The following is a 27921-nucleotide window of genomic DNA, read 5'->3' as shown; positions in this document are numbered from 1 at the left end:
CCTGAACAGTTGATGTCAGATAATCCTCTATGGAAATCTCCCAAAACAGATCAACTTAAAAACTCCTCTCTTTCACCGCGATGATCTGTCCTGTGTGCAGACGGTGCCTGTCTCCGACATTATACAGCTAATTTCAGTTTCACTAGATTATAGAATTGTTAAGGGATTACACGCTGTACTTCATGGAAACGATTTTTGCCTTATTCTTGCTTGTCACGATATGTGTTTATTTATAGTTGTTAGGTACGGCCGTGTGTCTAGATTCCAGGAATTTCTACACATCGCACCTAATTAACATGCTGACGGTTGTATTAAAAAACAAGATTATGATGTGTCAACGAATTCAAAGGTTACTGACATGATTCATCCCCCATATGTCACCTGTCGTGACCATTCGTTGTGATCCCTTTTTCTTTGAAACGTATATATGATTATTGAGTTTTTATTCAGATGGGTGACACCATGGTGCTGCATGCACTTACTGATAGTGCTATCAAGCCACGGGGTCGCCCAGATAACAGGTTGGCATGTGTTAATGCAGTTCAGCCTCAAGCTGCACAGTCACTCACAGACATCCGGGCAGGTCAGTTCATTTTGAAGAGCTTAGGTTTGATTGTAACAGATAGTGGTTTGGGATTCCTGTAGGAGTGTATTATAACAGAATATGTTACATATGACGTTGCTTCGTTAAACCTATTCATGGCATGAATTTTCAGCATGCAAATATGATTAATGTATTCATATATTAAACATTGCATGATGATCTTTAACGCCATAGCTGTATGTAACATCACCTAACGTATTATAAAGTCAACTACTGCTCTGGTCTGTTGAGAGTACTTCTCATGGCTCTAACGCCCGAGTTGTCGAAAAGATTGATGTTCCAAACGAAAACTAAACACCAACGGTGGATAAATATATTCTGGTTTATTATTAATGGAACCTGAAAAGTTAGACGAATCTTAGGTGTTTAAAAGTGATTTGCTGGGAATAATCTGCTTATAAGACAGGCGGAACCAGAGGGACTTTAAACACTGATAATCAAACGAAACTTAAATATCATTAACTGTTGACATAGCGTATGCATAAAAAGGGATTTCTGCAAAAGTACAGTAGCTTACAGTTAGAAGTACAGTAGCTTACAGCGAGAAGTACAGTAGCTTACAGCGAGAAGTACAGTAGCTTACAGTGAGAAGTACAGTAGCTTACAGCGAGAAGTACAGTAGCTTACAGTGAGAAGTACAGTAGCTTACAGTGAGAAGTACAGTAGTTTACAGTGAGAAGTACAGTAGCTTACAGTGAGAAGTACAGTAGCTTACAGTGAGAAGTACAGTAGTTTACAGTGAGAAGTACAGTAGCTTACAGTGAGAAGTACAGTAGCTTACAGCGAGAAGTACAGTAGCTTACAGCGAGAAGTACAGTAGCTTACAGTGAGAAGTACAGTAGCTTACAGCGAGAAGTACAGTAGCTTACAGCGAGAAGTACAGTAGCTTACAGTGAGAAGTACAGTAGCTTACAGTGAGAAGTACAGTAGCTTACAGTGAGAAGTACAGTAGCTTACAGTGAGAAGTACAGTAGCTTACAGTGAGAAGTACAGTAGCTTACAGTGAGAAGTACAGTAGCTTACAGTGAGAAGTACAGTAGCCATAGAGAAGTACAGTAGCTTTACAGCGAGAAGTACAGTAGCTTACAGCGAGAAGTACAGTAGCTTACAGTGAGAAGTACAGTAGCTTACAGCGAGAAGTACAGTAGCTTACAGTGAGAAGTACAGTAGCTTACAGTGAGAAGTACAGTAGCTTACAGCGAGAAGTACAGTAGCTTACAGTGAGAAGTACAGTAGCTTACAGCTGAGAAGTACAGTAGCTTACAGCGAGAAGTACAGTAAGAACGAAATCGCCATAAGGAATAATAGGATGTGTTGTGTGGGCCAGGCATTGTTTGGGGGAGAAGAGTCTGGTACATACAGGTTCAAGAGTAACAAATCATGTGTAAGTTGGATGTCCTCGAAACTCATAAAACTGTGAACAACGCATCCTTGTGTATAAAGAAAGTGTAACCGAGGGATTGTCCTGTCTCAACCCAACACAATACTGAATAGTACATAGACAGCTAACTCAACTCACTCGTTGTCATTGACATGTTCGCAGATGATTCATCTTCTCTTACTGGGGCTCTTTGCGAGCCCGTCGGCGGCGAGTACGGTGCCTGTTACCATGGGCAACCATTGGAGTGGTGGATTCCAGGGTGATTTCTGTCTACCATTCACTCTTGACGTCACTTCCTGGAAAGCTCGAATTCATTTCAGCATGCCGACAAAGTCTCTCGAGGTCGGTTCATAAAGTTTGAATTACATTCATATTAAAATTAGATGCTGATAGATAATTATATATCACTAAAATATCATTTTATTAATCGAAGGATAACAGGAAAAATGTTCGATTTTACTGTGTCAGTGTGGACATTTTTTACACGTTTTTGCTGTCAACTGTTGTATAACCATGCCTTGGCTTCACGCCATCTTGCACATCAGATCTATTTGGCTGACATTGAGTCTCAGAATACGGACGGCACAGAGTACGTGGTAGTCAACAAACCATTCAATGGAGACGAACATCCTGGGGACCAGCTGTGTCTGTCTTTCCAAGGACACGCTGACGGGGACATCACCCCAACGGCTACTGTCGTCCTAGAGAACATGCCCGACCCCACTACACCTCCATCGACGACATCGACCACAACAGCCCCAACTACCACGAGAACACTGGGACCTGGCGAGAGTATGGATGTTATAAATGTTCACAGATGCTTTGTTGTAAATCATGACTGATACAAAACAACCACACACACACACACACACACACACACACGCACATGCATGCACTTTCACAGCCACACCTGCATGCACACACAAAAACACACACACAATTCATTCACGCATGCACATACTCATACAGAAATAAAATAATTTATACGTCAATGGCATTTTACCGAGACGTTCGACAACCATGATCACTGCTCGGCTATCTGAAACTCGTTCGTAATGTGTTACACCTTCATATTATGTACAATTCCTTAAATACTTTCGGAAAAAGCACATATATAACTATTCCTTGCACTTTATCAAAACTTCCTTGAGGCTGCATATCGTGGACAATAGACATGTTGATCAGGCTGTGTGGAATCCGATATGATATGCTTGATATACTTACCAAATGTACGAATGAACAGAGCACACGTTGGAAGGAAACGTCCAAGAATATAACATGATGATTCCTTCTTATTTTTGTAGCGTGGCCCCCAACGACAACACATCCTCCAACCACAAGTAAGTTTCACGTTAAAGGTCACATGCAACCAAAAAATCAAACATAATTAAAACACAATTATCACTTCTTCATGACATATAATATGCATTGCTGATTATGAAAAAACAAATAAACAAAATTATAAGCGTATAATCGCAAATCAAAAGTGCAATATTTTGTACTTGGGTTTACCTCCCTCGAAACGAAGCAGCCGGGATACCGAACCCAGTCAGAGCGGGTGGGTGTGCACTCAAGTGTAACGGCTGGTTCATTAGCAGATGCCGCCTTCACGGGTCATTGTGTGTGTATATATAGAAAGTTGGGGTTTGTAAATACATGCTCATTTTTTGTGTATAACATTTTGCAATCAACAGACATCATAACATGTCATGTGTTCAAGTATCACACCTGCCTGTCTGTGTAATTACATAATGTGACAGAGACTGAACTCGGGCCATTAATCAATGCGTTTTGTTTATGGTGTATAGCCTGATTGGTGTTAAGTTCAAATTGCATGTGGTCAGTTATCGCAGTTGTGTATTGAATATTGTCATTAGCAGACAGGCAGGCAGACACACTGGTGTCAATAAAACAAGACATTGAGTTTTGTCTGTGACAGCGACATATCTATATCACAGTTAGAAATCGTGGAAACTCTAAATAATGACATTGCTTTTAAGTATCGAACTGAGAAAGTGACTCGGTAAGAAGAACGTGTGGTGAAATAGACAAATGAAATTATATAAACAGTTTATTTACTGTCATAACATACAAAAAGCTCGCGCCTGTGAGATATCAACAAAACATTATGAAACTAGCTCACACCAAAGCCTTCACCGAGTATTCACCGGACAACCCGCTTCCAAGCTGCGCAAACCTATTTCACTGCGCACGTGCTATGAGCGCAGCCAGCTGTTGAAACCCGTATTCCCCAGAAAAGTCTGGGGAAAATTAGTGAAACGTTTGAACTCCGCGTTTTTTTTCATCGCGTTATTTTTCATCTTTATAAGTTGAATTTGCATTTTTGACGCTTTTTTTCGGTAAGTCCATACCGAAAGGTATCAGAATCTGCAAAGTTGTGTTTTACGTTGCATGTGACCTTTAACGTTATTATCCAGGTTCCCCAATACAGTGTTGGCGAATCCAATCACCAACCTGACTTATTATTGGAAAAACTTCATCAGTAGGACACCACTCACCTTGTATTTGGTTCCCTCGATTACTGGGTAAATGAATTTTAATTAATGCGTATTATTTGTGTGCCGGTTGACAACTAGTCAAAGAAACATAAAGCAGTTGTCGTACTTGATATTTATTCATTGTCAACAGAGGGCACTCAGCCGTTGCACGTGCCTCACAACCAGACCTTAACAATGGAGCTGATCCAGAACAGGAATGGTCAGTGGGAGGGGCAGTTCTGTGTTGACCTCAAGGAGGAGATCCAGGCCTGGGAACTCCTCATGACCTTCAGTGTGGGTGTCACCAGCATCCAGGTAAGTTCAGGCCAGGACACCATAGACTTACATCTTGTACACACACGTCACCAGCATCCAGGTAAGTCCAGGCCAGGAAACTATAGACTTACATCTTGTACACACACGTCACCAGCATCCAGGTAAGTTCAGGCCAGGAAACTATAGACTTACATCTTGTAAATACAGGTTACCAGCATCCAGGTAAGTTCAGGCCAGGAAACTATAGACTTACATCTTGTACACACACGTCACCAGCATCCAGGTAAGTTCAGGCCAGGAAACTATAGACTTACATCTTGTAAATACAGGTTACCAGCATCCAGGTAAGTTCAGGCCAGGAAACTATAGACTTACATCTTGAACACACACGTCACCAGCATCCAGGTAAGTTCAGGCCAGGAAACTATAGACTTACATCTTGTAAATACAGGTTACCAGCATCCAGGTAAGTTCAGGCCAGGAAACTATAGACTTACATCTTGAACACACACGTCACCAGCATCCAGGTAAGTTCAGGCCAGAAAACTATAGACTTACATCTTGTAAATACAGGTTACCAGCATCCAGGTAAGTTCAGGCCAGGGCACCATAGACTTACATCTTGTAAATACAGGTTACCAGCATCCAGGTAAGTTCAGGTCAGTAAACTATAGACTTACATCTTGTACACACATTACATATTTTACCCACAAGTCACCGCTTCCGAGCTGTTCTGGATGGACTGTCAGCCTTGAAGACGTTAAAATAAGCACACTTTCTTACTCTGGCACTCGGTCATCAGTTGGTAAAACAGGACTGGTCTGCTGTGTATCAGTATAATATATTTGAGAGGGATAGCCAATGTGACACGCTGTCCCAGCACATAAACCCACGTGCATGACCCTCGCTTCACGTGCAATGATGTCCAACGTTGTGCTAAACCTCATTTGTCCAAGGTACGAATAATACGTTTAAGACTGAACACCCTTAGAAAGAACTGATTGAGTCACACTCTTGTCCTTTTTTTCAAATCCTAAAATTGTTCCTGAAATCACATAAAATCGACTTGTAAAAAAAATATTTAATCCTGTCAATGCACTTTGTGTTTTTGTTGATTCAGAGTGAACATGTCTGGTCGAAGATACATTTTGGGTTGTCATTCAAATGATCATGTCTAGAAGGGACAATAACACCTTGTCATCTATTGCCTTGTATGACCAAATAGCAGGTCGTGTGTGTCTTGTATCATTATATTTTCGATATCTGTGTAACAGAAACGTATACCTTTTGATATTTAGAACTATGAAGGGGATATAGTTGGATCATCTTCAGGCTGCTCCAAACACTGGACAATGGTCAACCGGAAAGCCAAAGGTGTCCATTACGCCGGAGACCATTACTGTGTTCGGATGACAGGTAACGTGTGCAGTGGGTCTGGCGATCCCAGCGGAACTGCCGTCCTCGTCGACGTCACCAACGATGGACAGACGCTGCCTCTTACCCCTGTTGTTACAGGTCAGTGACCTTCTGTGATACGTTCACGTGTATGTTTGGTGACTTATGACTGTGTCGCATTATAACCGTGAGGCATTGGCGTTTTAAACGTACAGAGAGACTGGTAGCGCCTTATATTGTACGTCAGCATGTTTTCTTGTGTTGATGCACAGGTCACTGAATATTCCACCATACATGACATTATCATAAAGCCAACTTGTGTTCAAGAAGACAAATCTTACTAAAACTCCACAATACACTATTTGTATTGTGTTCTTATGACAGTGACCGAGGGAGTTGGATTCAACACCGCTTCCAATAGAATTCATGTTATATCACGTCATAACAGTTACATCCCATGCCTCACTCAGTCGAAAGATGGGTATAGTGTTGACAAACCATGAAACATAATCGGGCTTATCAGGATTCAACTTGTGATCTTAGGTTCCTGGCGTGACCAGGGGCCGCCACTCTGCACAGCGAACAGCAGTCTCTATGACGACAGGTGCCCTAGGTGCCTTTGTTTTTATCAACTAACTTTGACATCAATGAATACATGTTAGCAATAGCGTCATGTAAAGACAATAACACGAATATAATTTAGTTATGTGATTGACAATCTAAGACTGTCTTTAGTATACGTTTTCATCATGGGACCCGAGAGGATTGGGGTTTCAGCATGTGTTTGTCTGCCTGATCTTACGGTTCAATTGCTTACACGCTTACATGTAAAGTCCATCCTTTGAGTTCCCCGTCCTCAAAAGGGCTTGGGCATTGACACATCACCGCAAAGCCAGAGGAATTCCAACACGCTCTACTTTAATAGTATTGTAAAGTATCTATGCATCGTACTGATGCCCCGACCTCGTCCACATGAAGAAGAAGTGAACTCCAGCGAATGTCTCAATATCGGACTGTTTCAATACGAGATTGGGGACAAAAAGCGCTTCCTAACTACATGAATAGACCTTCCACGTGAAGCCAATGACTATTTGATGACTGTGCAACCACTATCTGTCGCCAGGGGCCCAAGCAACCAAGTACAACTATGCTGAGATCCTGATGAAGTCCATCTTGTTCTACGAGGCTCAGAGATCCGGGAAACTCCCCCCTGACAACAGGATCCCATGGCGAGCTGACTCCGCCCTCAACGACAAGGGTGCTAACGGGGAAGACCTCACTGGAGGATGGTACGACGGTGAGTATCTATTGGCAACAGTTGCTGCAAACCAAAAACATGTTTTCTAAAGTATGTGTTTGAATGAAAATGTAGTGTATTTTTACGTTTTCGGTCACACTGTATTTAACATTTGTATCCTTTTTCTTCTTGCACGTTTACATCATATTGGCGACAAACACAAGTAAAGTAAGAAATGCGACCTGTTCTTGCCCGTGTGCATGCCAGATTGAATCTTCCTAAATTCTATCAACACCATATTTGTATGTCTCCTTAAGTGTCTTTACCTTTGATAATGGGGGCGGTGGTGTAGTCTAGTGGTTACAGATAGATTGAGTGAAACCCATCTCTGGTGTTCCCTGCCGTGATGTTGCTGGAATATTGCTAAAAGCGGCGTAAAACCATACACACTCACTCACTCCTTTGATAATGGCAGTGATACATATTTTGTTATATTGTTGTAATGAACTTAAAATAACTTAAGAACTGTCCTTTGATAAAGAAAAACACGTATGAATCGAATCATGAATTAATACTGAATGTTTCACAATACCGAGGATTGTGGGACATATCAGGGCAATAGTTTATGAATTTGATTGTCTCAGGACAATGTGTCTTGGTCTGATAAAGCGCTATGACGTTACTCTTTCAGCTGGCGACAACGTCAAATTCAACTTCCCCATGGCGTTCAGCACGACCCTCCTGACGTGGAGTCTGCTTGATTACAAGGATGCCTACGAGAAGAGTGGTCAACTGGAGAAGATGTATGAATGTATCAAGTGGCCGCTGGACTACTTCATCAAGTGCCACACCAAGCCTAACGAGCTCTACGCACAGGTATAGAGGTTTACCTTCGAAGATATAACAGTCATATATAAAACTGTAAGTAGGTAATTGCAAGGCGTTGGTTTTAAAAGGGTGACTGGCAACCCATGTAAATATAGACTTGTGTCAATGTATGTGTGAATACTGATCTGATTTCAAATGTTCCGTGGTTTGTTTATGCAGTGGCTATAGTGGCATCTGGAAGACATGGCAATAGGAATTGTACCCAAATCAATATCGTGTAATAAAATACGAAGCGTTTTTGGAACTCGAAACCGGTGATAGTTGGTTGGCTTATATTGGCTACAAATTGAATACAATATAATGAAATAGTTGCGGGTGTCCGATCTGACATTACTCTGTGAGGAAGGCCCTGAATGATAGATGTCGCGCTCAATGGTCATAGTTGAACCAAAAACTAGCCACTGAGTAGCCCCATTAGACGTCATGACTGACCCCTACCTAGGGCTGTACTGAGTGGGGCAGCTGTTAAGTAAACAGCCTCATGAAATGTTGATCCTTTAACGCATGGCGTCATCCCTTATTTTCTGTGATCCTTTCATACAATTGTCACCCTTAACGCCCAGTAGAATATGTTTCGTTGGAAAATCGAGACTGGCTTTCTGTAGACTTGACCTCGTGCACAGTAATACTGGGATATGATGTTGGATGTTGGATGACGACAGAACCTCTGTGTGCTGTATGGAAACCGTGCTTCGTTTGTAGTCAGATTGTAGCTTTTTAATAGAGAACCTGAACATGGCAACAATCATTGTGAACGTCATTGAAACTTTATACTGCAATTTCAGACAAAATATCAGCCCTGAATATAACGGTTTAACCTGACTTAACCCATTTACCTGGATTTAAAGTCTTCTGTGGGTAAATTCTTCAATATTTTGTAGATATAATTGGGACTGTTAGTTAGTCTTGAGGTTAACGTGTACGCTCGCCAAGCCGGAGGTACTGGTTCAAATCCCAACATAAAACCCCAATTTCTGATGTTCCCAGTGGTGAAATTACTGAAATAGAAGCGATAGAATATATTATTCATTCAACTATTCACTCATTCTGCTAGATTATTTGTTATCTATTCAGCAACCTACATGCAGATGGCTTGATTTAACCTTTGTACAGACAGCTACATACAAGCAAGATAAGAAACGAGCACCTTGTCCCGAGTTGCCATCAGTTTCTGCAGGACACTCCTTTGGCAGGGTACGTACTGAAAACGCTCTCTTGACATTACCATCTGAAATTCGACAAAAGCTTTTCATTACTCATAAGAAATCTCTGGTAAAAGCAGTGCTGAACGTATCAATGTATTACAATCCAATTATCAGAGGTTCGCCAAAAGGTAAGCCTCGGGTCATACTTCGCGGGTGTATACCCCTGTTTAATTTACATTTAATACAATTTTAATTTGAAAACAAATCGGCCATTTTGCACCTTTTTTGACAAAATGATTTAAACGGCTTATTATTTCTATATTCAGGCCAGTTCAATACACGTGTATTACTCCTACTGAAACAAACTTGGTACGAGACTTCAATATGAACGTGTTTTAGCTTGGTTAACCATTTGAATGTCAACGAAAAATTAGTGAATTGATATTAAATGAGATTAGATCACGTTGTCCGTGTTCACAAGAAAGTATCTTCAATTTTACAAATATCCATGGATACGGTGCAAATGGGTGAGTGAATACTGCTGATTCATGGCGTTAAACAACCACAGAACTTGGATAGTCCCGCACCCACTAGCCAAACATGTTTGGTGAAAAATCACGATTTGGGCCTATAGACCTAGGCCCAGACTTCGAAGCTCTCTTAGCGCTTAGATAGTCGTAAGTTAATGTTAAGGTATGGCACTTACGACTATTTCAGCGCTAAGAGAGCTTCGAAAATCTAGGCCCAGAAAGTTAAAGGACTCAAATTACAGCTGACATATGTCCACATAATCAAATAGCAGCTTGAAGGACTGGATGAATTGTTTTGTTATACACAGATGTGGCAATTACTTCTTGTGGCGGCCTTTGTCGCCGGCAGTCATGGATTGAAGGTACAGATGTCGGGAATCAAGGACAACACGGGGAAGTTTGAGGGTACATTCAACGTCCAGGCCACAGACACCATCGACGGTTGGCTTCTAGACATCACCTTCTGCGAGGCCATCACAGGATTTTCGGTAATTCAAGACTCTCAATGACAGTTTCAACAAATGTCATTAAAACAAACACAAACTACGTAAATCGATGTAAGACAATGTCTTTATTACTGAAGCAAAACTATTTTAGAGGCCATTGTCATCATCCCAGTGGCGTCTTTTAGTTCTGTCAGGCAACATATCATTACGATTATCTGAAACAGATAGTACGCATCATTATGATTATCTGAAACAGATAGTACGCATCATTATGAATATCTGAAACAGATAATACGCATCATTATGATTATCTGAAACAGATAGTACGCATCATTATGAATATCTGAAACAGACAGTACGCATCATTATGATTATCTGAAACAGATAGTACGCATCATTATGAATATCTCAAACAGATAATACGCATTATTATGATTATCTGAATACGTATGAATGAATCAGATAATACGTACGCATCATTATGATTATCTCAAACAGATAATATCGCATCGCATCATTATGATTATCTGAAATAGATAGTACGCATCATTATGATTATCTGAAATAGATAATACGCATCATAATGATTATCTGAAACAGATAGTACGCATCATTATGATTATCTGAAATAGATAGTACGCATCATTATGATTATCTGAAATAGATAGTACGCATCATTATGATTATCTCAAATAGATAGTACGCATCATAATGATTATCTGAAATAGATAGTACGCATCATAATGATTATCTGAAATAGATAGTACGCATCATTATGAATATCTTAAACAGATAATACGCATAGTATGATTATTTGAAACAGATAGTACGTATTATTATGAATATCTGAAACAAATCATAGTACGCATCATTATGATTATCTTAAACAGATAATACGCATAGTATGATTATTTGAAACAGATAGTACGTATCATTATGAATATCTGAAACAAATCATAGTACGCATCATTATGATTATCTTAAACAGATAATACGCATAGTATGATTATTTGAAACAGATAGTACGTATCATTATGATTATCTGAAACAAATCATAGTACGCATATTATGATTATTTGAAACAGATAGTATGCATCAATATGATTACCGGAATCATAAAGTACGAATCATTATGATTATCTGAAACAGATAGTTTGGTGTTTATGGACATTCTTACAAGGCACAGTACTTGCTAGCTTTTAGATTTTCTACGCTGTCTGGTCCAGACTCGGTAATTTACAGACCGCCGCCATATAGCTGGAATATTGCTGAATGCAGCGTAAAACTAAACTCACTAACTCCCTCACTCTACGATTCTTCTGGCAGCAATGGCAAGGTGATATGATATCAAAGAACACAGACGGCACCCACTTCAAGATCGTCAACAAGGCGTACGACGGTATCATCAACAAAGGGTCCTCCCTGTCCATAACCGTCACCGGCTCCTACTCAGGAAGTAAAGCACCTTGCGCATCTGCCGAATTTACCAACCTAGGGAAAGATCCATTCAAGGTCCAGATTCCAAGGGATCGTAAGTTTTCTGTATAGATGTGTTGGATACGTGTGACATTGTGTAGGCCTAAGTCTGAAGGGTTTCATCATGTCTCTTGAGGCTAACTGTAAAGAATAAGTAGCACGTAAAGGGAACTATGTATGGGGAATGGGGGGAGTGAAAGCTGGTAACCAAATATTTTGTTTTGTTTGGGATATGGAGTTGCTGACAAATATAGGAATGAGTTTCATATGTCCCCAGCTGACCAAACCAAGTATAACTACGACGAGGTTCTCATGAAGTCCATCCTGTTCTACGAGGCGCAGAGATCTGGTAAACTTCCGGCGAGTAACCGCATCCCATGGAGAAATGACTCCTCCCTCAAGGACAAGGGAAGCGGGGGAGAAGACCTCACGGGGGGGGATGGTATGATGGTCAGTTGAGTGAACATATTTTTGACATTTCGCTAAAGTCTTTTAAAGCGCTAGCCAGACATATGGATATGATGACTTATCAACAATCTGCTATACCCGAATACACCCAACCTGACACATAAGTCAGTCAGTAATAGTTTGTGTGTGTTTTCTCTTCCGCCGCACTCAGAAATTATTCGAAGTATAAGCATTGGCGGATCCAGAGGGGGGTTCAGGGGGGTCAAACCCACCCACCCTTCCACCCACCCTTTCCCCCTTTTGAATATGACTTATGACCACATTGAAGATTTTGTTTTTGCGTTGGCGGAGCCAATGGGGGGTTCAGGGGGTTCAAAATTCCTGGATCCACCCATGATAAGACAGTTGTCCCACAATCGAAGTAATCTTATGAACGTTCTCAGCCATTCATATGTCCTGATTATCATTCCGCATATTCCACTAATATGTTCTGTAGATATTTGTTTGGTTTATTGTGAGGGTGGCGGGTCATATTGGTGGGGTGGAACACCTGCTGTCATCCCAAATTATCAAACAGTGACCCAAACCATGTGTTGTGCCAGCTGGGGTCTGTTTCAGTGTGTTATGGGGACATATTGTTTGCCTGAACGGACGTTTGAATTGACGCCAGTATCTGTGTTTTACAGCCGGTGATCATGTGAAGTTTGGGCTGCCTATGGCCTACTCCACCACAGTTCTCCTCTGGGGCCTGATCCAGTGGAAGGACGCCTACCAGAAGGCCAAACAGCTGGACTTCATGTACGACAGCGTTAAATGGCCGCTCGACTACTTCCTGAAAGCCCACGTCAGCAAGAACGAATTATATGTTCAGGTGTGTTTTCCTTCTAGAATAGCAGACGAGGATTCTTCTGAGAAATAAAACAGTTTACCATTTTGCAGATACCATACGACGGCCCTTCCGGACTCCTTAGACCTGACCAACACAATGTATACGATTATATATGCTTCGTTAATAACCTACCCGTGAAGATCGGGGTTAGATTGGTCTTCAGCAACCCATGCTTGTCGTAAGAGGCGACTAACGGGATAGGCTTGCTGATTAGGTTGACACATGTCATCGAATCCCAGTTGCGTAGATCGATGCTCATGCTGTTGATGACTGGATTGTCTGGTCCAGACTCGATTATTAACTGACCTTCTCCATGTAGCTGGAATATTGCTGAATGCGGCGTAAAATTAAACTCACTCACTCATATATAACCTTCCTTCCCGACTTTCTAGGTGGGTGACGGTGGCGCAGACCACGCCTACTGGGGCCGCCCAGAGGACATGACCATGGCCAGACCAGCCTACAAGATCTCCACTTCCTGTCCAGGCGCCGACGTCGCTGCCGAGACCGCTGCTGCCTTTGCAGCTGGATATTTAGCGTTCAAGGATAGAGGTGAGTACCGTGGATGACTGTATCATGTATCACTGTAGACCGTGGTCTCGTGGATAGAGTGTCTGCCCGGAGAGCAGAGGCTCGGTGGTTCGATCCCCTGCTGCTTCTTACTAAAACACGATGACTGGTGGCACTTGAATGGACTGGATGGCTTGGAGTCAGTGTACTGAGTTGGGTAGCCATGTTAGTTCAAATATTGCAGCCACGCGCGGTCAGTCAGCTAGCCCCACGCACACGCACGCACACAAATACACACGTGCATTCATCTTTCTATCTCACCTCACATCAAAGCAGGAAGCCAAGTCCTTTTGAACATCTGCCTCAAGTCAGAAAATATAAAGACGATGGGTTAATTTACAAAATTATATGTACTAAGTAAGACTTCGGTACTTACAGATTCTAAAGAACAATTAAATGTGAAATACGTATACCAGGTCATACTTTAACTGCACACTAGAAACTTCAGTCTCTGATTATATCGCTGATTGTATTTCGTAGATAGTAGTTATGCGGCAAAATTGCTTCAACACGGTAGAGAGCTGTACGACTTCGCCCTCAACAACCCCGGCATCTACACTGACTGCATCAACCAAGCCGCTGCTTACTACAGGTGGGTATTCTAGGCCGCTTACTGCAGGTTGTGTAACTCTATGTCTAACAGTTGTGGCATGACTAAATGGCCGCTCTATATATACGTGGATGATAACGTCACAACAATTATGGCTGTCTTTTCAGCTCTTTGTAGTATATAGTTACATTTTCAAGGGCAGGAACGATTCCATTCATCACTTCAAAAGTGTTTACCACGTGTTTACGTTTCCACACAATCACGACTGGGAGTGTGCATTTCATACATATCCGGTCTGACCCGTAAAGATCCGGGTTAGAATTGATCTTCAGCAAACCCTGTTTGTCGTAAGAGGCGACTGAGGCGATCGAGTGGTCAGGCTCGCTGACTTGGTTGACACATGTCATCGTATCCCAATTGCGTAGATCGATGTTCATGCTGTTGATCACTGGATTGTCTGGTCCAGACTCGATTAATTACAGACCGCCGCCATAAAGCTGGAATATTGCTGAATGCGGCGTAAAACAACCATTATAGCTAAAATACATGGAATTATCATGAAACGGCCCTCCCATTATCAGAAATTTGCTGGCCGCTGCAAATGATATTGGACCGCTCAACCTTAAAGACGGGCCACTATCAGTTCTGTTGTCAAGTGACGTCATAGTGGGTGCGTTGGCTTACGGTTCATTCGACATTAATTGGCTTTCGACTGGCAGATATTCTGGGTCAAACAAGTCAAAGCAACCCGAATTCCTGCTTTAAAATGCGATAATATTGGTTTTCTTGTTGGTGCTAACCTTAACAATTGCACTATTAAGGCTGTTGATGGACCAAAACCGAACACTGACATAGTTTGACATGTTGCAGGCTATGGTCTTGTCAAAGGCCAAGGTCGAATATCGTCACTTTCTGTTGTGACGTGACTTGAATTGTTCGATGATGTAATTGCATTCGGGCAGTCAACCCCGTCAGAAGTTGATTTGGGTTTACTTTCAGTCAAATTCCTTCATTGTTTCCTTTTTCTTTTCAACACACATTCCATGTATTTTAGCAATAATAACGGTAATGCTAGTTTTGAGGGCATTATCATTCGTCGGGCAGTTAATGGAAGACCTTTGGGCTTCTGCAAATGATAATGCCCTCAAAAATAGCATTACCCTTATAACAAACCAACCAACGATCGGTGTAACCACCATACTAGCCATCCTACAGTGTCCAACAGTGTGTGGCTACATCACTCAGTACGGTTTCCTCCCCCTCAGCAACATTCCAGCAATAGCACTATGGGGACACTTGGCAGCAGTCATCTACCCATACTGGAGGTCGAACTAGCGTGACAAATGAACGATTAACACCGACTATCTCCATATGAAAGCGACAAGATATTAAGTATAAGAATATTGTCAAATATTGAAATAATGAACTAGACGGACAGTAGACGGACAACGTCTATCCATCTACTGCTCACCATGAACTAACCCTGCTCCCTGACCAGGTCAATGGGCTACAAGGACGAGCTGGCGTGGGGCGGGGCCTGGATGTACTGGGCCACCAAGGAACAGAAGTATCTGACTGCGGCTGAGAACTTCCACCAGAATGGATCCGCGTGGGGATTCTCCTGGGATGACAAACAGGCGGGAGAAACAGTGAGTTGTCATGGCAACGTGTTGGTTATGTCTTTACCTTCTCACCTGAGGTCAGTGTCTACAGTATGTCAGAAGAATATTCCACAAAATAGTCCGTTTAGCAACACTAGAAGATGCAGCATTTGGTAATAATAATAATATTTAAATACAGTCAAAGCAAACATTTTTAGTTAGTGACAAAGTCAATATATTCACCTTTTATCGAGTGATGCCAGTTTTGTCGTACATGGCGAATTCCAATTCCGCTCGTCTCAGGCCTACAAATGTAACAGGCGATCAGGAGTAAACACCCAAATCTGTAAAATACCACACGGTGTCATGGCGGTATCTGCCTCAAAACCGTCACCGAAACACTGCAAACGGAAGGTCAAACACCCAACTATGGTTCCAACATCAAAGACACAACCATTCAATGTCCATTTCTTGGTTACTTCACGTCAAAACGCCATCACACATTGGCGTACATTCACTTTCCACCGGCTGGTTCGGGGAAACGTTTTTTTTAATCACTTTTTTCAACTCTGTTGGTACTTGTGACACTACCCTGAAGTTTACACAGATATATTTTTTATGTTTAAACACAACCTAGTCCACTAGGAAGTTAATTCGTGTTCTAGTTACTCCTTGTGATGCCCATTTCCGGCCGTGATCATGCTGGAATACTGCTAAAAGCAGCATAAAACCATACTCACCCACTCTTGTTACTCCTTGTGAAGCCCATATCTGGTGTCCCCCTCCGTGGTATTGCTAGAATATTGCTAAAAGAGGCATAAAACCATACTCACTCACTCGTGTCTCTCCTTGTTCAGGTGTTGCTGTACAAGCTGACCAAGAAGGACAAGTACAAGCAGGACATTATCCAGACCTTCCTGGACTGGATGCCCGGCGGCACGATCCCATACACTCCCAACGGCCTCGCCTACAGAGGGCAGTGGGGAGCCATCAGATATGCCAGTACGTACATTCCACTCTGATACAACAATCCACAGTAGTGGGGAGCCATCAGATATGCCAGTACGTACATTCCACCCTGAAACAACAATCCACAGTAGTGGGGAGCCATCAGATATGACAGTACGTACATTCCCCCTGATACAACAACCCACAGCAGTGGGGAGCCATCAGATATGCCAGTACGTACATTCCCCCTGATACAACAACCCACAGCAGTGGGGAGCCATCAGATATGCTAGTACGTACATTCCACTCTGATACAACAATCCACAGTAGTGGGTAGAAATCAGATATGCCAGTACGTACATTCCACTCTGATACAACAACCCACTACAGTGGGGAGCCATCAGATATGCCAGTACGTACATTCCACACTGATGCAACAACCCACTACAGTGGGGAGCCATCAGATATGCCAGTACGTACATTCCACTGTTATACAACAACCCACTACAGTGGGGAGCCATCAGATATGCCAGTACGTACATTCAACCCTGATACAACAACCCACAGCAGTGGGGAGCCATCAGATATGCCAGTACGTACATTCCACACTGATGCAACAACCCACTACAGTGGGGAGCCATCAGATATGCCAGTGCGTACATTCCACCCTGATACAACAACCCACTACAGTGGGGAGCCATCAGATATGCCAGTACGTACATTCCACACTGATGCAACAACCCACTACAGTGGGGAGCCATCAGATATGCCAGTACGTACATTCCACCCTGTTATGCAACAACCCACTACGGTGGGGGAGCCATCAGATATGCCAGTACGTACATTCCACCCTGATGATAACAACAACCCACAGCAGTGGGGAGCCATCAGATATGCCAGTACGTACATTCCACACCCTGATGCAACAACCCACTACGGTGGGGCCATCAGATATGCCAGTACGTACATTTCCACCTGATACAACAACCCACTACAGTGGGGGAGCCATCAGATATGCAAGTACGTTCTGGTGGACATTCCACACTGATGCAAAAACCCACGGCGGTGGGGGCCATCAGATATGCCAGTACGTACATTCCACCCTGATACAACAACCCACTGTGGTGGGGAGCCATCAGATATGCCAGTACGTACATTTCCACCCTGATACAACAACCCACTACGGCGGGGAGCCATCAGATATGCCAGTACGTACATTCCACCCTGATACAACAACCCACTACGGCGGGGAGCCATCAGATAATGCCAGTACGTACATTCCACCCTGATGCAACAACCCACTACGGCGGGGGCCATCAGATATGCCAGTACGTACATTTCCATCCTGATACAACAACCCACTACGGCGGGGGCCATCAGATATGCCAGTACGTACATTCCACCCTGATACAACAACCCACTGTGGTGGGGAGCCATCAGATATGCCAGCAACAGCCCACGTACATTCCACTCTGATACATCAACCCACTACAGTGGGGAGCCATCAGATGCCAGGACGTACATTCCACCCTGATACAATAACCCACAGCAGTGGGGAGCCATCAGATATGCCAGTACGTACATTCCACACTGATACAACAACCCACTGTAGTGGGGAGCCATCAGATATGCCAGTACGTACATTCCACCCTGATACAACAACCCACTACAGCGGGGAGCCATCATATATGCCAGTACGTACATTCCACCCAGATAGAACAACCCACTACAGTGGGGAGCCATCAAATATGCCAGTACGTACATTCCACCCTGATACAACAACCCACTACGGCGGGGAGCCATCATATATGCCAGTACGTACATTCCACCCTGATACAACAACCCACTACAGCGGGGAGCCATCAGATATGCCAGTACGTACATTCCACCCTGATACAACAACCCACTACAGCGGGGATCCATCATATATGCCAGTACGTACATTCCATCCTGATACAACAACCCACTACAGCGGGGAGCCATCAGATATGCCAGTACGTACATTCCACCTGCCTGATACAACAACCCACTGTGGTGGGGAGCCATCAGATATGCCAGTACGTACATTCCACTCTGATACATCAACCCACTACAGTGGGGAGCCATCAGATGCCAGTACGTACATTCCACCCTGATACAACAACCCACAGCAGTGGGGAGCCATCAGATATGCCAGTACGTACATTCCACCCTGATACAACAACCCACTGCAGTGGGGAGCCATCAGATATGCCAGTACGTACATTCCACCCTGATACAACAACCCACTACAGCGGGGAGCCATCAGATATGCCAGTACGTACATTCCACCCTGATACAACAACCCACTACAGTGGGGAGCCATCAGATATGCCAGTACGTACATTCCACCCTGATACAACAACCCACTACAGTGGGGAGCCATCAGATATGCCAGTACGTACATTCCACTCTGATACAACAACCCACTACAGTGGGGAGCCATCAGATATGCCAGTACGTACATTTCCACCCTGATACAACAACCCACTACAGTGGGGAGCCATCAGATATGCCAGTACGTACATTCCACTCTGATACAACAACCCACTACAGTGGGGAGCCATCAGATATGCCAGTACGTACATTCCACTCTGATACAACAACCCACTACAGTGGGGAGCCATCAGATATGCCAGTACGTACATTCCACCTGATACAACAACCCACTACAGTGGGGAGCCATCAGATATGCCAGTACGTACATTCCACCCTGATACAACAACCCACTGCAGTGGGGAGCCATCAGATATGCCAGTACGTACATTCCACTCTGATACAACAACCCACTACGGTGGGGGCCATCAGATATGCCAGTACGTACATTCCACCTGATACAACAACCCACTACAGTGGGGAGCCATCAGATATGCCAGTACGTACATTCCACCCTGATACAACAACCCACTACAGTGGGGAGCCATCAGATATGCCAGTACGTACATTCCACCCTGATACAACAACCCACTACAGCGGGGAGCCATCAGATATGCCAGTACGTACATTCCACCCTGATACAACAACCCACTACGGTGGGGAGCCATCAGATATGCCAGTACGTACATTCCACCCTGATACAACAACCCACTACAGTGGGGAGCCATCAGATGCCAGTACGTACATTCCACCCTGATACAACAACCCACTACAGTGGGGAGCCATCAGATATGCCAGTACGTACATTCCACTCTGATACAACAACCCACTACAGTGGGGAGCCATCAGATATGCCAGTACGTACATTCCACTCTGATAAAACAACCCACTACATGGGGAGCCATCAGATATGCCAGTACGTACATTCCACTCTGATACAACAACCCACTACAGTGGGGAGCCATCAGATATGCCAGTACGTACATTCAACTCTGATACAACAACCCACTACAGTGGGGAGCCATCAGATATGCCAGTACGTACATTCCACTCTGATACAACAACCCACTACATGGGGAGCCATCAGATATGCCAGTACGTACATTCCACCCTGATACAACAACCCACTGTAGTGGGGAGCCATCAGATATGCCAGTACGTACATTCCACTCTGATACAACAACCCACTACAGTGGGGAGCCATCAGATATGCCAGTACGTACATTCCACCTGATACAACAACCCACTACAGTGGGGAGCCATCAGATATGCCAGTACGTACATTCCACTCTGATACAACAACCCACTACAGTGGGGAGCCATCAGATATGCCAGTACGTACATTCCACTCTGATACAACAACCCACTACAGTGGGGAGCCATCAGATATGCCAGTACGTACATTCCACCCTGATACAACAACCCACTACAGTGGGGAGCCATCAGATATGCCAGTACGTACATTCCACCCTGATACAACAACCCACAGCAGTGGGGAGCCATCAGATATGCCAGTACGTACATTCCACCCTGATACAACAACCCACTACAGTGGGGAGCCATCAGATATGCCAGTACGTACATTCCACCCTGATACAACAACCCACTACAGTGGGGAGCCATCAGATATGCCAGTACGTACATTCCACCCTGATACAACAACCCACTACAGTGGGGAGCCATCAGATATGCCAGTACGTACATTCCACCCTGATACAACAACCCACTACAGTGGGGAACCATTAGATATGCCAGTACGTACATTCCACTCTGATACAATAACCCACTATAGTGGGGAGCCATCAGATATGCCAGTACGTACATTCCACTCTGATACAACAACCCACTACTGTGGGGAGCCATCAGATATGCCAGTACGTACCTTCCACTCTGATACAACAGTCCTCTCTCTGGGGAGCCTTACACTTACTTTTGTACCGACAATAGGTATATGGTGGGTGCTATGCTAGAGTAAGACATGCTAACCCTTACCCCACAATAACTGATCAACACTTTTAGCACAAAATGTGAAAATTGTCTTTACAAGCAGCAAGTCATCACCAGTCTACGTCTCGACTGCGGGATGGCATGTGTCGCGTGACCATAAAGGGGTATTTAGAACAGGTGCAGAGACGGGTCACTGTCTACGTGTTCTTGAAATGCTAACCCCTTCAGCAAACCTCAAGGCATGAATGTTATTATTTGCCCAAACTAGCAATCGATGATGGAGATATCGAAGATATGACTCAATAATCTGCCTTAATCACAAACCAGAACCCCTCAACCACTTCAACAGCCTCGGTACGACGCGTATGCCCACTGTAGTACTTACCTTGGTCATCCTTATTATGATTTAGGGTGAAGGGGATAGCTTACTTGTTAAACCGTTCGCTCGTCACACCGAAAAGTAGGGTTCGATTCCCTACATGGGTTCAATGTGTGAAGCCTATTTCTGGTGTCCCCTGTCGTGACATGGCAGGAACATTGCTGAAAGCCAAATTCACTCACTGGTGTTCCATGTAGATAAGGGTCAAGAGTGGCCCTATCTTTTGATGTGCGTACCTGAAATGAGTCAAACCATTGATAGAGGGTTCGAACCCTGTTTCGCCTATATTACTTTTCCAGGGTATCAAACGATTACCCCCTAAATTACTTGGCGCCTTCAACAGCATCCATCTACTGTGATTCACACAGTTCAAAACCCTTTCAATTTCTCTGCAGTTAACATGGCGTTCATTGCACTGATGGCAGCAGAAGAAGGCCTCAGTGCTGCGGCGTACAGGAAGTGGGCTATGAGTCAGGTTCACTTCGCACTGGGAGATGCTGGCCACAGCTACGTTGTTGGATTCGGAAAGAACCCCCCTCAACGCCCCCACCACAGGGGAAGGTAAGTTACAGATGGGTCTATACCCCTCAACGCCCTCACCACAGAGGAAGGTAAGTTACAGATGGGTCTATACCCCTCAACGCCCTCACCACAGAGGAAGGTAGGTTACACATGAGTCTATACCCCTCAACGCCCTCACCACAGAGGAAGGTAGGTTACACATGAGTCTATACCCCTCAGCGCCCCCACCACAGAGGAAGGTAGGTTACACATGGGTCTATACCCCTCAACGCACCTCACCACAGGGGAAGGTAGGTTACAGATGGGTAATGGGTAGGGAAATTTATTTGGTTCATCTGTTGCTCACTAATATGTACATTTCCAATTTAAATTGAGCAAATGGATAAATATATAAATAAAAAGTTACAGGTTTCAACTACCATATGAAGCTATTTCTTATAAGTCATATTTACCTATCCTTCTAAATATTCAACTCATTAGCTGATGACTTCTGTTTAAGCTCCTGCCCAATGATGCCTGCTCCCTGTGGCTGGAACGACCAGCGCCAACCGGGCCCGAACCCCCACACACTATTTGGGGCGTTAGTCGGGGGACCAGACAAGTCCGGGTCCTACTCCGACAAGCGAGATGACTATGTCAGGAACGAAGTAGCGTGTGACTACAACGCCGCCTTCCAGGGAGCAGTTGCAGGTGCGTGAATACAGTCAGCTGCATCCTTCCACAGGGTAGCCTGTTGGGTAACGTTCGCTGGTGCGTGAACGCAGTCAGCTGCATCCTTCCACAGATTGTTGATTTCATGGTGAAAGACCCTTGTTCGAACCATTCATGTCAATGTCTATATCTACCGCCGCAGTAATGATGGAAGTTTACTCAAATCGGTATGAAACCATTTTTGGTCACTCGGTGATAAGCCTGGTGTTTCAGTTAAAAACCATCCTATTTTTCTACTGCAGGTTATTTTCTGCGTAGCTTCTAAGAGAAATGATATTTATGTGAGTGATTCTTTGACATAAGGAATGTAGTGACGTGATGTATAATGGAGAGTTGTGGTAACACGTGTATGCATCCATAAGAAATGTATTTTCTATTGTTTCAGCTCTGAAATCGCTGTTCTTGAGGAAGCTATACCCGAACTAAACTCAACATACTTGTTTACATTATCATGGAATAAATACTATACACTTGTACACTTCTAATCCGAGTCGTCTCTTTTTGACACTTTAGATAACAATCCTCTTATACTGTCAATGTGCCTACTTTCTTATACGGAGCCAGACTTGCAGGCGTATAGTCTTTGACGGAGTCGTAGTTGTCTGCTTTCTGACACAGTCATTGAAATAACACTGAAGCAATATAAAACATCCCTCTGGTGCTGTGTGTAGGGAAGGCAAGCGTTCTTAAGGCAGAACAGTGTGCTGTGATCGTATCCTCAAGCAACCGGGTTGTTTTTCAGCCTATAGACACAACGTTTACAGGTTTTTAGGGTGTTGTCACTTCCGGGGTGTACAGTACATAGAATATCCTCAGACGTACAGTACACAGGCGGCAGAGTCTTTTGTGGCAAGGGACTTAGTTCAAACGTGCCTCTGTTCACCAGCAGGGAATGGTACTAGGATATGGTACTAGTACAAGGATGCCTCGGACAACCATTAGGTTAAACATACAGACAATGCCTATGAGAATATATACTAAGCAGCAAAAGAAACGTCAGTTTGGAATGTTCCTTCGCAGAAACGGATAACTGTAAACTCATTTAATGTTTTGATTCTATAATTTTGACAACATCTCCAACTTTACCTGAGCAAAGACATTCCTTCCCAAACTCAGAATGGAACCAAGGAAATGGTCTCAAAAACGCAACCTGATCTCGGAGAGGGTACGGTGTTCTCCTTGTTTTTCATGCAACTCATGCTGCACGTGCTGTTCACAAGGACCAGCCCTATAAAATGCACCCCAAACCTGGTTGAAACATTCCCATTACAACGTCCAAGCAGGATGCCGCGACTCACGACAGCTCAGAGGAACCAGACGCTAAGAAGACTTGAAGCTGGCCACACTGCACAAGCCGTTGCCAATCACTTTCGTACCATCTCCAGGCTGCAGCAACGTTTCCGGGCCACCAACACCACAAATGATCGCCCCAGTACTGGCAGAACAAGGGTGAAACAAGACAACAAGACCGCCATGTTGTGCGACAACATGTACATAATCCTTTCATGCAGGCATCCGAAACAGCACGCCAGACAGTGGGAACACACGGAAGACCAATCAGTACTGGTACAGTACGCCGACGTCTTAACAGCGGGAACCTCCGTGGACCTATCCTCAACCCTCGTCATCGGCGTGAACGTCTACAGTTTGCCCTACAACACTAAAACTGGCGATGCAGGCAATTGAGAACTGTTCTGTTCACAGATGAGAGTCGGTACTGCGTATCAACTGCAGATGGCAGAACAAGCATATGGCGACAACGTGGCCAGCGTTACTCAGACCAATGTGTTGTGGATACTCATGGGGAAGTGCAAGCATCAGGGTATGGGGTGGAATAGGCCTGAACCAGAGAGTGGGTCATGTGGTGTTCCAGAACTTTAGTCCAGGGAGAGGAGGCGGCATCACAGCGGTGCGCTACATCGACCAAGCTCTCAGGCCCCACGTCATACCACATTTCGCACGTCACCGGAACAACATTTTCCAGCATGATAGCGCCCAGGCCCATACTACCAAAGCTACACGAGACTTCCTACAGCAGAACGGTGTCAACATTGTGCAGTGACCAGCCCTTAGTCCTGATTTAAACCCAACTGAATATCTTTGGGATGAAATTCAGAGGAGAATAATGTCATACCAAGGCCGAACACAGCCGATTTATTGCGCCAGGCCTTTCTCAGAGTGTGGTTCAAGGTGCCAATGGCCTTCATCAATCGATTGGTGCACTCCATGCATAGACGCTGTGCTGCAGTTATTGCCGCTCTTGGTGGTCACACTAGATACTGAAGTCAAGGGTCTGAATGGACTGCAAACGTTCACGTAATGTCTTGAAATTGAGCTGAGATATTCATTGATGTGTCAAGATGATGTACACAAAAACAGTTTTTGATCCGCTTATTATGTCCATTTCTGTAATGATTTGATTACAGTGCCTATCTAATTTTGAATTCGTACTGGTTTTTTTTGCTGCTGAGTATAGTAATAAACATAAGACAGAAAAATGTCTGACTGTCTGACTGTGTAAGTCTGTTGGAATGAGATAATGATTGGCTGACGATGCATAGTGACGATGATGACCTAATTTACATATGTAAATATAAGAATATATACTATATTGTAAACTGTCGATTTGTAAACCAGAGCATTTCTCTGAAATGGCGTGTCTTATGTCTTTACAAATCATAACAAAAGACCAGGATCTTCAATAATGGATGCCGTGTTGACTTTATTACTGCCAATATTTGCAGCAGGATAGGCTGTCTAAGGGCAGATGTCCTTGTATGTTGCTGGAAGCTCATGTGTGAGAGCCAGGTGTTCCAGCGCTGAAACAGGAACATGGTAATATTCTTACACATGGAACGCAGCTTTAAAGATCATGTGAATTTATGAAGATAAAATTCCGTATGGAGGTTTAATTATTATCTATCGATCGATGTAATCTGGCAATGTTATAATGTAATGTCAGAGAATAGCGATTCCATTGGGAGTAAAAGGCAAATTATTTGAAATGAATTAAATGGATCACTGGTCTGGGTTTTGTACAAAGGCGTCACGTAGATTCTTGGATATTTATCAACGTTACAGCAATACCATATTATGAAGATATTTCGATAGATTTATGCAGTTCGGGATATATGAAAAATCAGAAAAGGCGTTGCTTAACATGATTTCCGGGTATGTGTGTTTTGCTGGCTATTTTGTTTGCTCTGAAACTGACCGCTAGATGGCATCTTTCGATTTATTATACGGTCAGCTTTGCCGTTTTATACATGCTTCAAAATTGCTTTATTATCAACACACCTGCCGTCGATGCGTGCATGCCGGCGTTGTAGTCGCACGCCACCTCGTTCTTCACGTAGTCCATTCTGCTGTCGGTGTAGTCGTCGCCCTGACCTGGGCCGCCCACCATGGCGCCGTACAGGGTGTGTGGGTTAGGGCCTTTGTTTAGCTGGGCGTCCCATCCACATGGCGCCGGAAGCATCGGACAGGAACTGGTTGAAGGAAGCATGGAAAACTTGCATGTAGCAGATAGACACGTCCATATCATAATAAAAATGTCAAAATATTCCTAGAAAATTTCATTTTCAAGAAGTGACCAGCCAGGTGAACAATATTGTTATACGACAACATTTTCATACGTGATGATGAAGTTTGTGATTAATGTGGAATTTTGTTGAATTCCCAAACCATACAATCATGTTTCAGACATACAGTCACGAGAACAAGTATACATATATACAATGAACACTGAGAATGTACAAACCTCGCTCGGTGATGTGGCTTCACGGGAGGGTTGACACCGAATCCGACAATATAGCCGCTTCCGGTGTCTCCGTAGGCGTAATGCAACTGCGACATCGCCCACTTCCGGTATTCCTCTGTGTGGAGGCCGTTGTCCGCGGCGACGAGGGCGATGAAAGCCGTGTTGGCTGGAAGTGACATGAGTGACTGAATGGTGAGGCTCTTTAAACGGAATTAGTGTATTGATATACCACACCGAATATATCCACGTTTATTCAAACCTTCTGCCATACGACTGTAAATCTAGGTTTCACTTAAATAAACGCATTTGTGAAACGATAAACCATTTGTAACTGCCCCGCTGCGCGAGATAGATATTATGTCCTTTAACTGATCGCTATCTGTGCAACACAGATCATACAAACATGATGTTACAAACAAGCATATCTTAGCGCTCCCCACTGTAGTCTGAACGCCATGCACTTGGGACATCTCCACCGGGAAGCCACATCGTGAACGTGTCCTCGATGTCCTTCTTGTATATGTCCTTCTTGGTCTCCTCATACAGCAGCATCTGAAGGACGAGGACATTGTGTAGGTAAAGGTTTAGGATCATCTGCTGACGTGTACGCAGAGTGGAGTGAGTGAGTGAATGACAGTCATACTTGTATAATAATTGAGTGAGTTAAAAAAATTCAAATAATGGCTCATGGCACGATGCACTAGAAATGGACTTTACACTTTGTACCCAAGTGGAGAATCGCACCCGGATCTTCAGCGTGGCCAGGGAACCACTAGGCTACCCCACCGCCCCTCTCATTTCTTTGAAGTTGTATTTCAGAGTATACTAAAACGAGCAACATGCACTGGTGAAAAATATATACACATATTCATTGCATACTGAGAATGTATCCACATGGCGACTGTTATCCATGGAACTAAATATGCCGGTGAAGGTTGATGATAATTTTTAATCATTTCATTCAGATTACATTATCCACACACTGGATGTTATATAATGGACCTGCATTCACCTATGACGGATGTAGAGGATACATTAAGACTGTATACCAGGTTTATATCCACGGAAACGGTAATATACTATTTACACTACCACCCCGTGATATCCATGTACTGTTCAAAGTGGCGGTAAATATACTAGGCACATAAAGAAACTGTGCATAAAAACATTTAAAATCTAAATTAATCAAACCTGTGTAGACACATAAGGATTTAAACTCAGAGATTAGTGACATGTATCCAACATGCATGCACGTGCCTCGTTCCGTGACGTCAGTGGGTTCGTCCTTGAGACGTGCAATACGTTGTTGCACGTGCATTCCGGGAAAGAGAAACAGAGCAAATGAATGCCACACAATACTGTCACT

At 43.7% G+C, this 27921-nt stretch overlaps 2 protein-coding genes across 2 annotated transcripts; one reads left to right on the top strand and one right to left on the bottom strand.

Annotated features, from left to right (window-relative positions):
* Positions 1-494: 494 nt before the first annotated feature.
* Positions 495-23280, top strand: LOC124273475 (endoglucanase 4-like). The gene is made up of 15 exons (XM_046708744.1): positions 495-583; positions 2148-2327; positions 2531-2777; positions 3290-3325; positions 4635-4798; positions 6058-6274; positions 7278-7451; positions 8083-8267; positions 13566-13725; positions 14224-14335; positions 15792-15942; positions 16752-16896; positions 21958-22123; positions 22584-22774; positions 23181-23280. The coding sequence occupies exons 1-15, from the start codon at positions 536-538 to the stop codon at positions 23219-23221; spliced, it is 2217 nt and encodes a 738-aa protein (XP_046564700.1). The 5' UTR covers positions 495-535; the 3' UTR covers positions 23222-23280.
* Positions 23281-25492: 2212 nt separating this feature from the next.
* LOC124273472 (endoglucanase E-4-like) lies at positions 25493-26782 on the bottom strand. The gene is made up of 3 exons (XM_046708743.1): positions 26556-26782; positions 26093-26283; positions 25493-25614 (listed from the first exon to the last, which is right to left on the bottom strand). Exons 1-3 carry the CDS (start codon positions 26732-26734, stop codon positions 25553-25555), a joined length of 432 nt encoding a protein of 143 aa, XP_046564699.1. The 5' UTR covers positions 26735-26782; the 3' UTR covers positions 25493-25552.
* Between the last annotated feature and the right edge of the window lie 1139 nt (positions 26783-27921).

Source organism: Haliotis rubra, unplaced genomic scaffold, assembly GCF_003918875.1.
Source record: "Haliotis rubra isolate DU_JTF1 unplaced genomic scaffold, ASM391887v1 Scf1807, whole genome shotgun sequence".
NCBI lineage: Eukaryota > Metazoa > Mollusca > Gastropoda > Lepetellida > Haliotidae > Haliotis > Haliotis rubra.
Note: the sequence above shows the minus strand (reverse complement) of the source record. Positions and strands in the feature narration are given on the sequence as shown.

What these genes read in the sequence shown, in the direction of transcription:
- LOC124273475 (XM_046708744.1), top strand. Translation starts at nt 536, where the DNA reads ATGCAGTTCAGCCTCAAGCTGCACAGTCACTCACAGACATCCGGGCAG. An exon ending in TGCCGACAAAGTCTCTCGAG is followed by an intron (nt 2,328 to 2,530) that starts GTCGGTTCATAA and finishes CTTGCACATCAG; the next exon opens with ATCTATTTGGCTGACATTGA. An exon ending in AACACATCCTCCAACCACAA is followed by an intron (nt 3,326 to 4,634) that starts GTAAGTTTCACG and finishes CATTGTCAACAG; the next exon opens with AGGGCACTCAGCCGTTGCAC.
- LOC124273472 (XM_046708743.1), bottom strand. Translation starts at nt 26,734, where the DNA reads ATGTCACTTCCAGCCAACACGGCTTTCATCGCCCTCGTCGCCGCGGAC. An exon ending in AAGCCACATCACCGAGCGAG is followed by an intron (nt 26,284 to 26,555) that starts GTTTGTACATTC and finishes TCCTTCAACCAG; the next exon opens with TTCCTGTCCGATGCTTCCGG. An exon ending in CATGCACGCATCGACGGCAG is followed by an intron (nt 25,615 to 26,092) that starts GTGTGTTGATAA and finishes TTCCTGTTTCAG; the next exon opens with CGCTGGAACACCTGGCTCTC.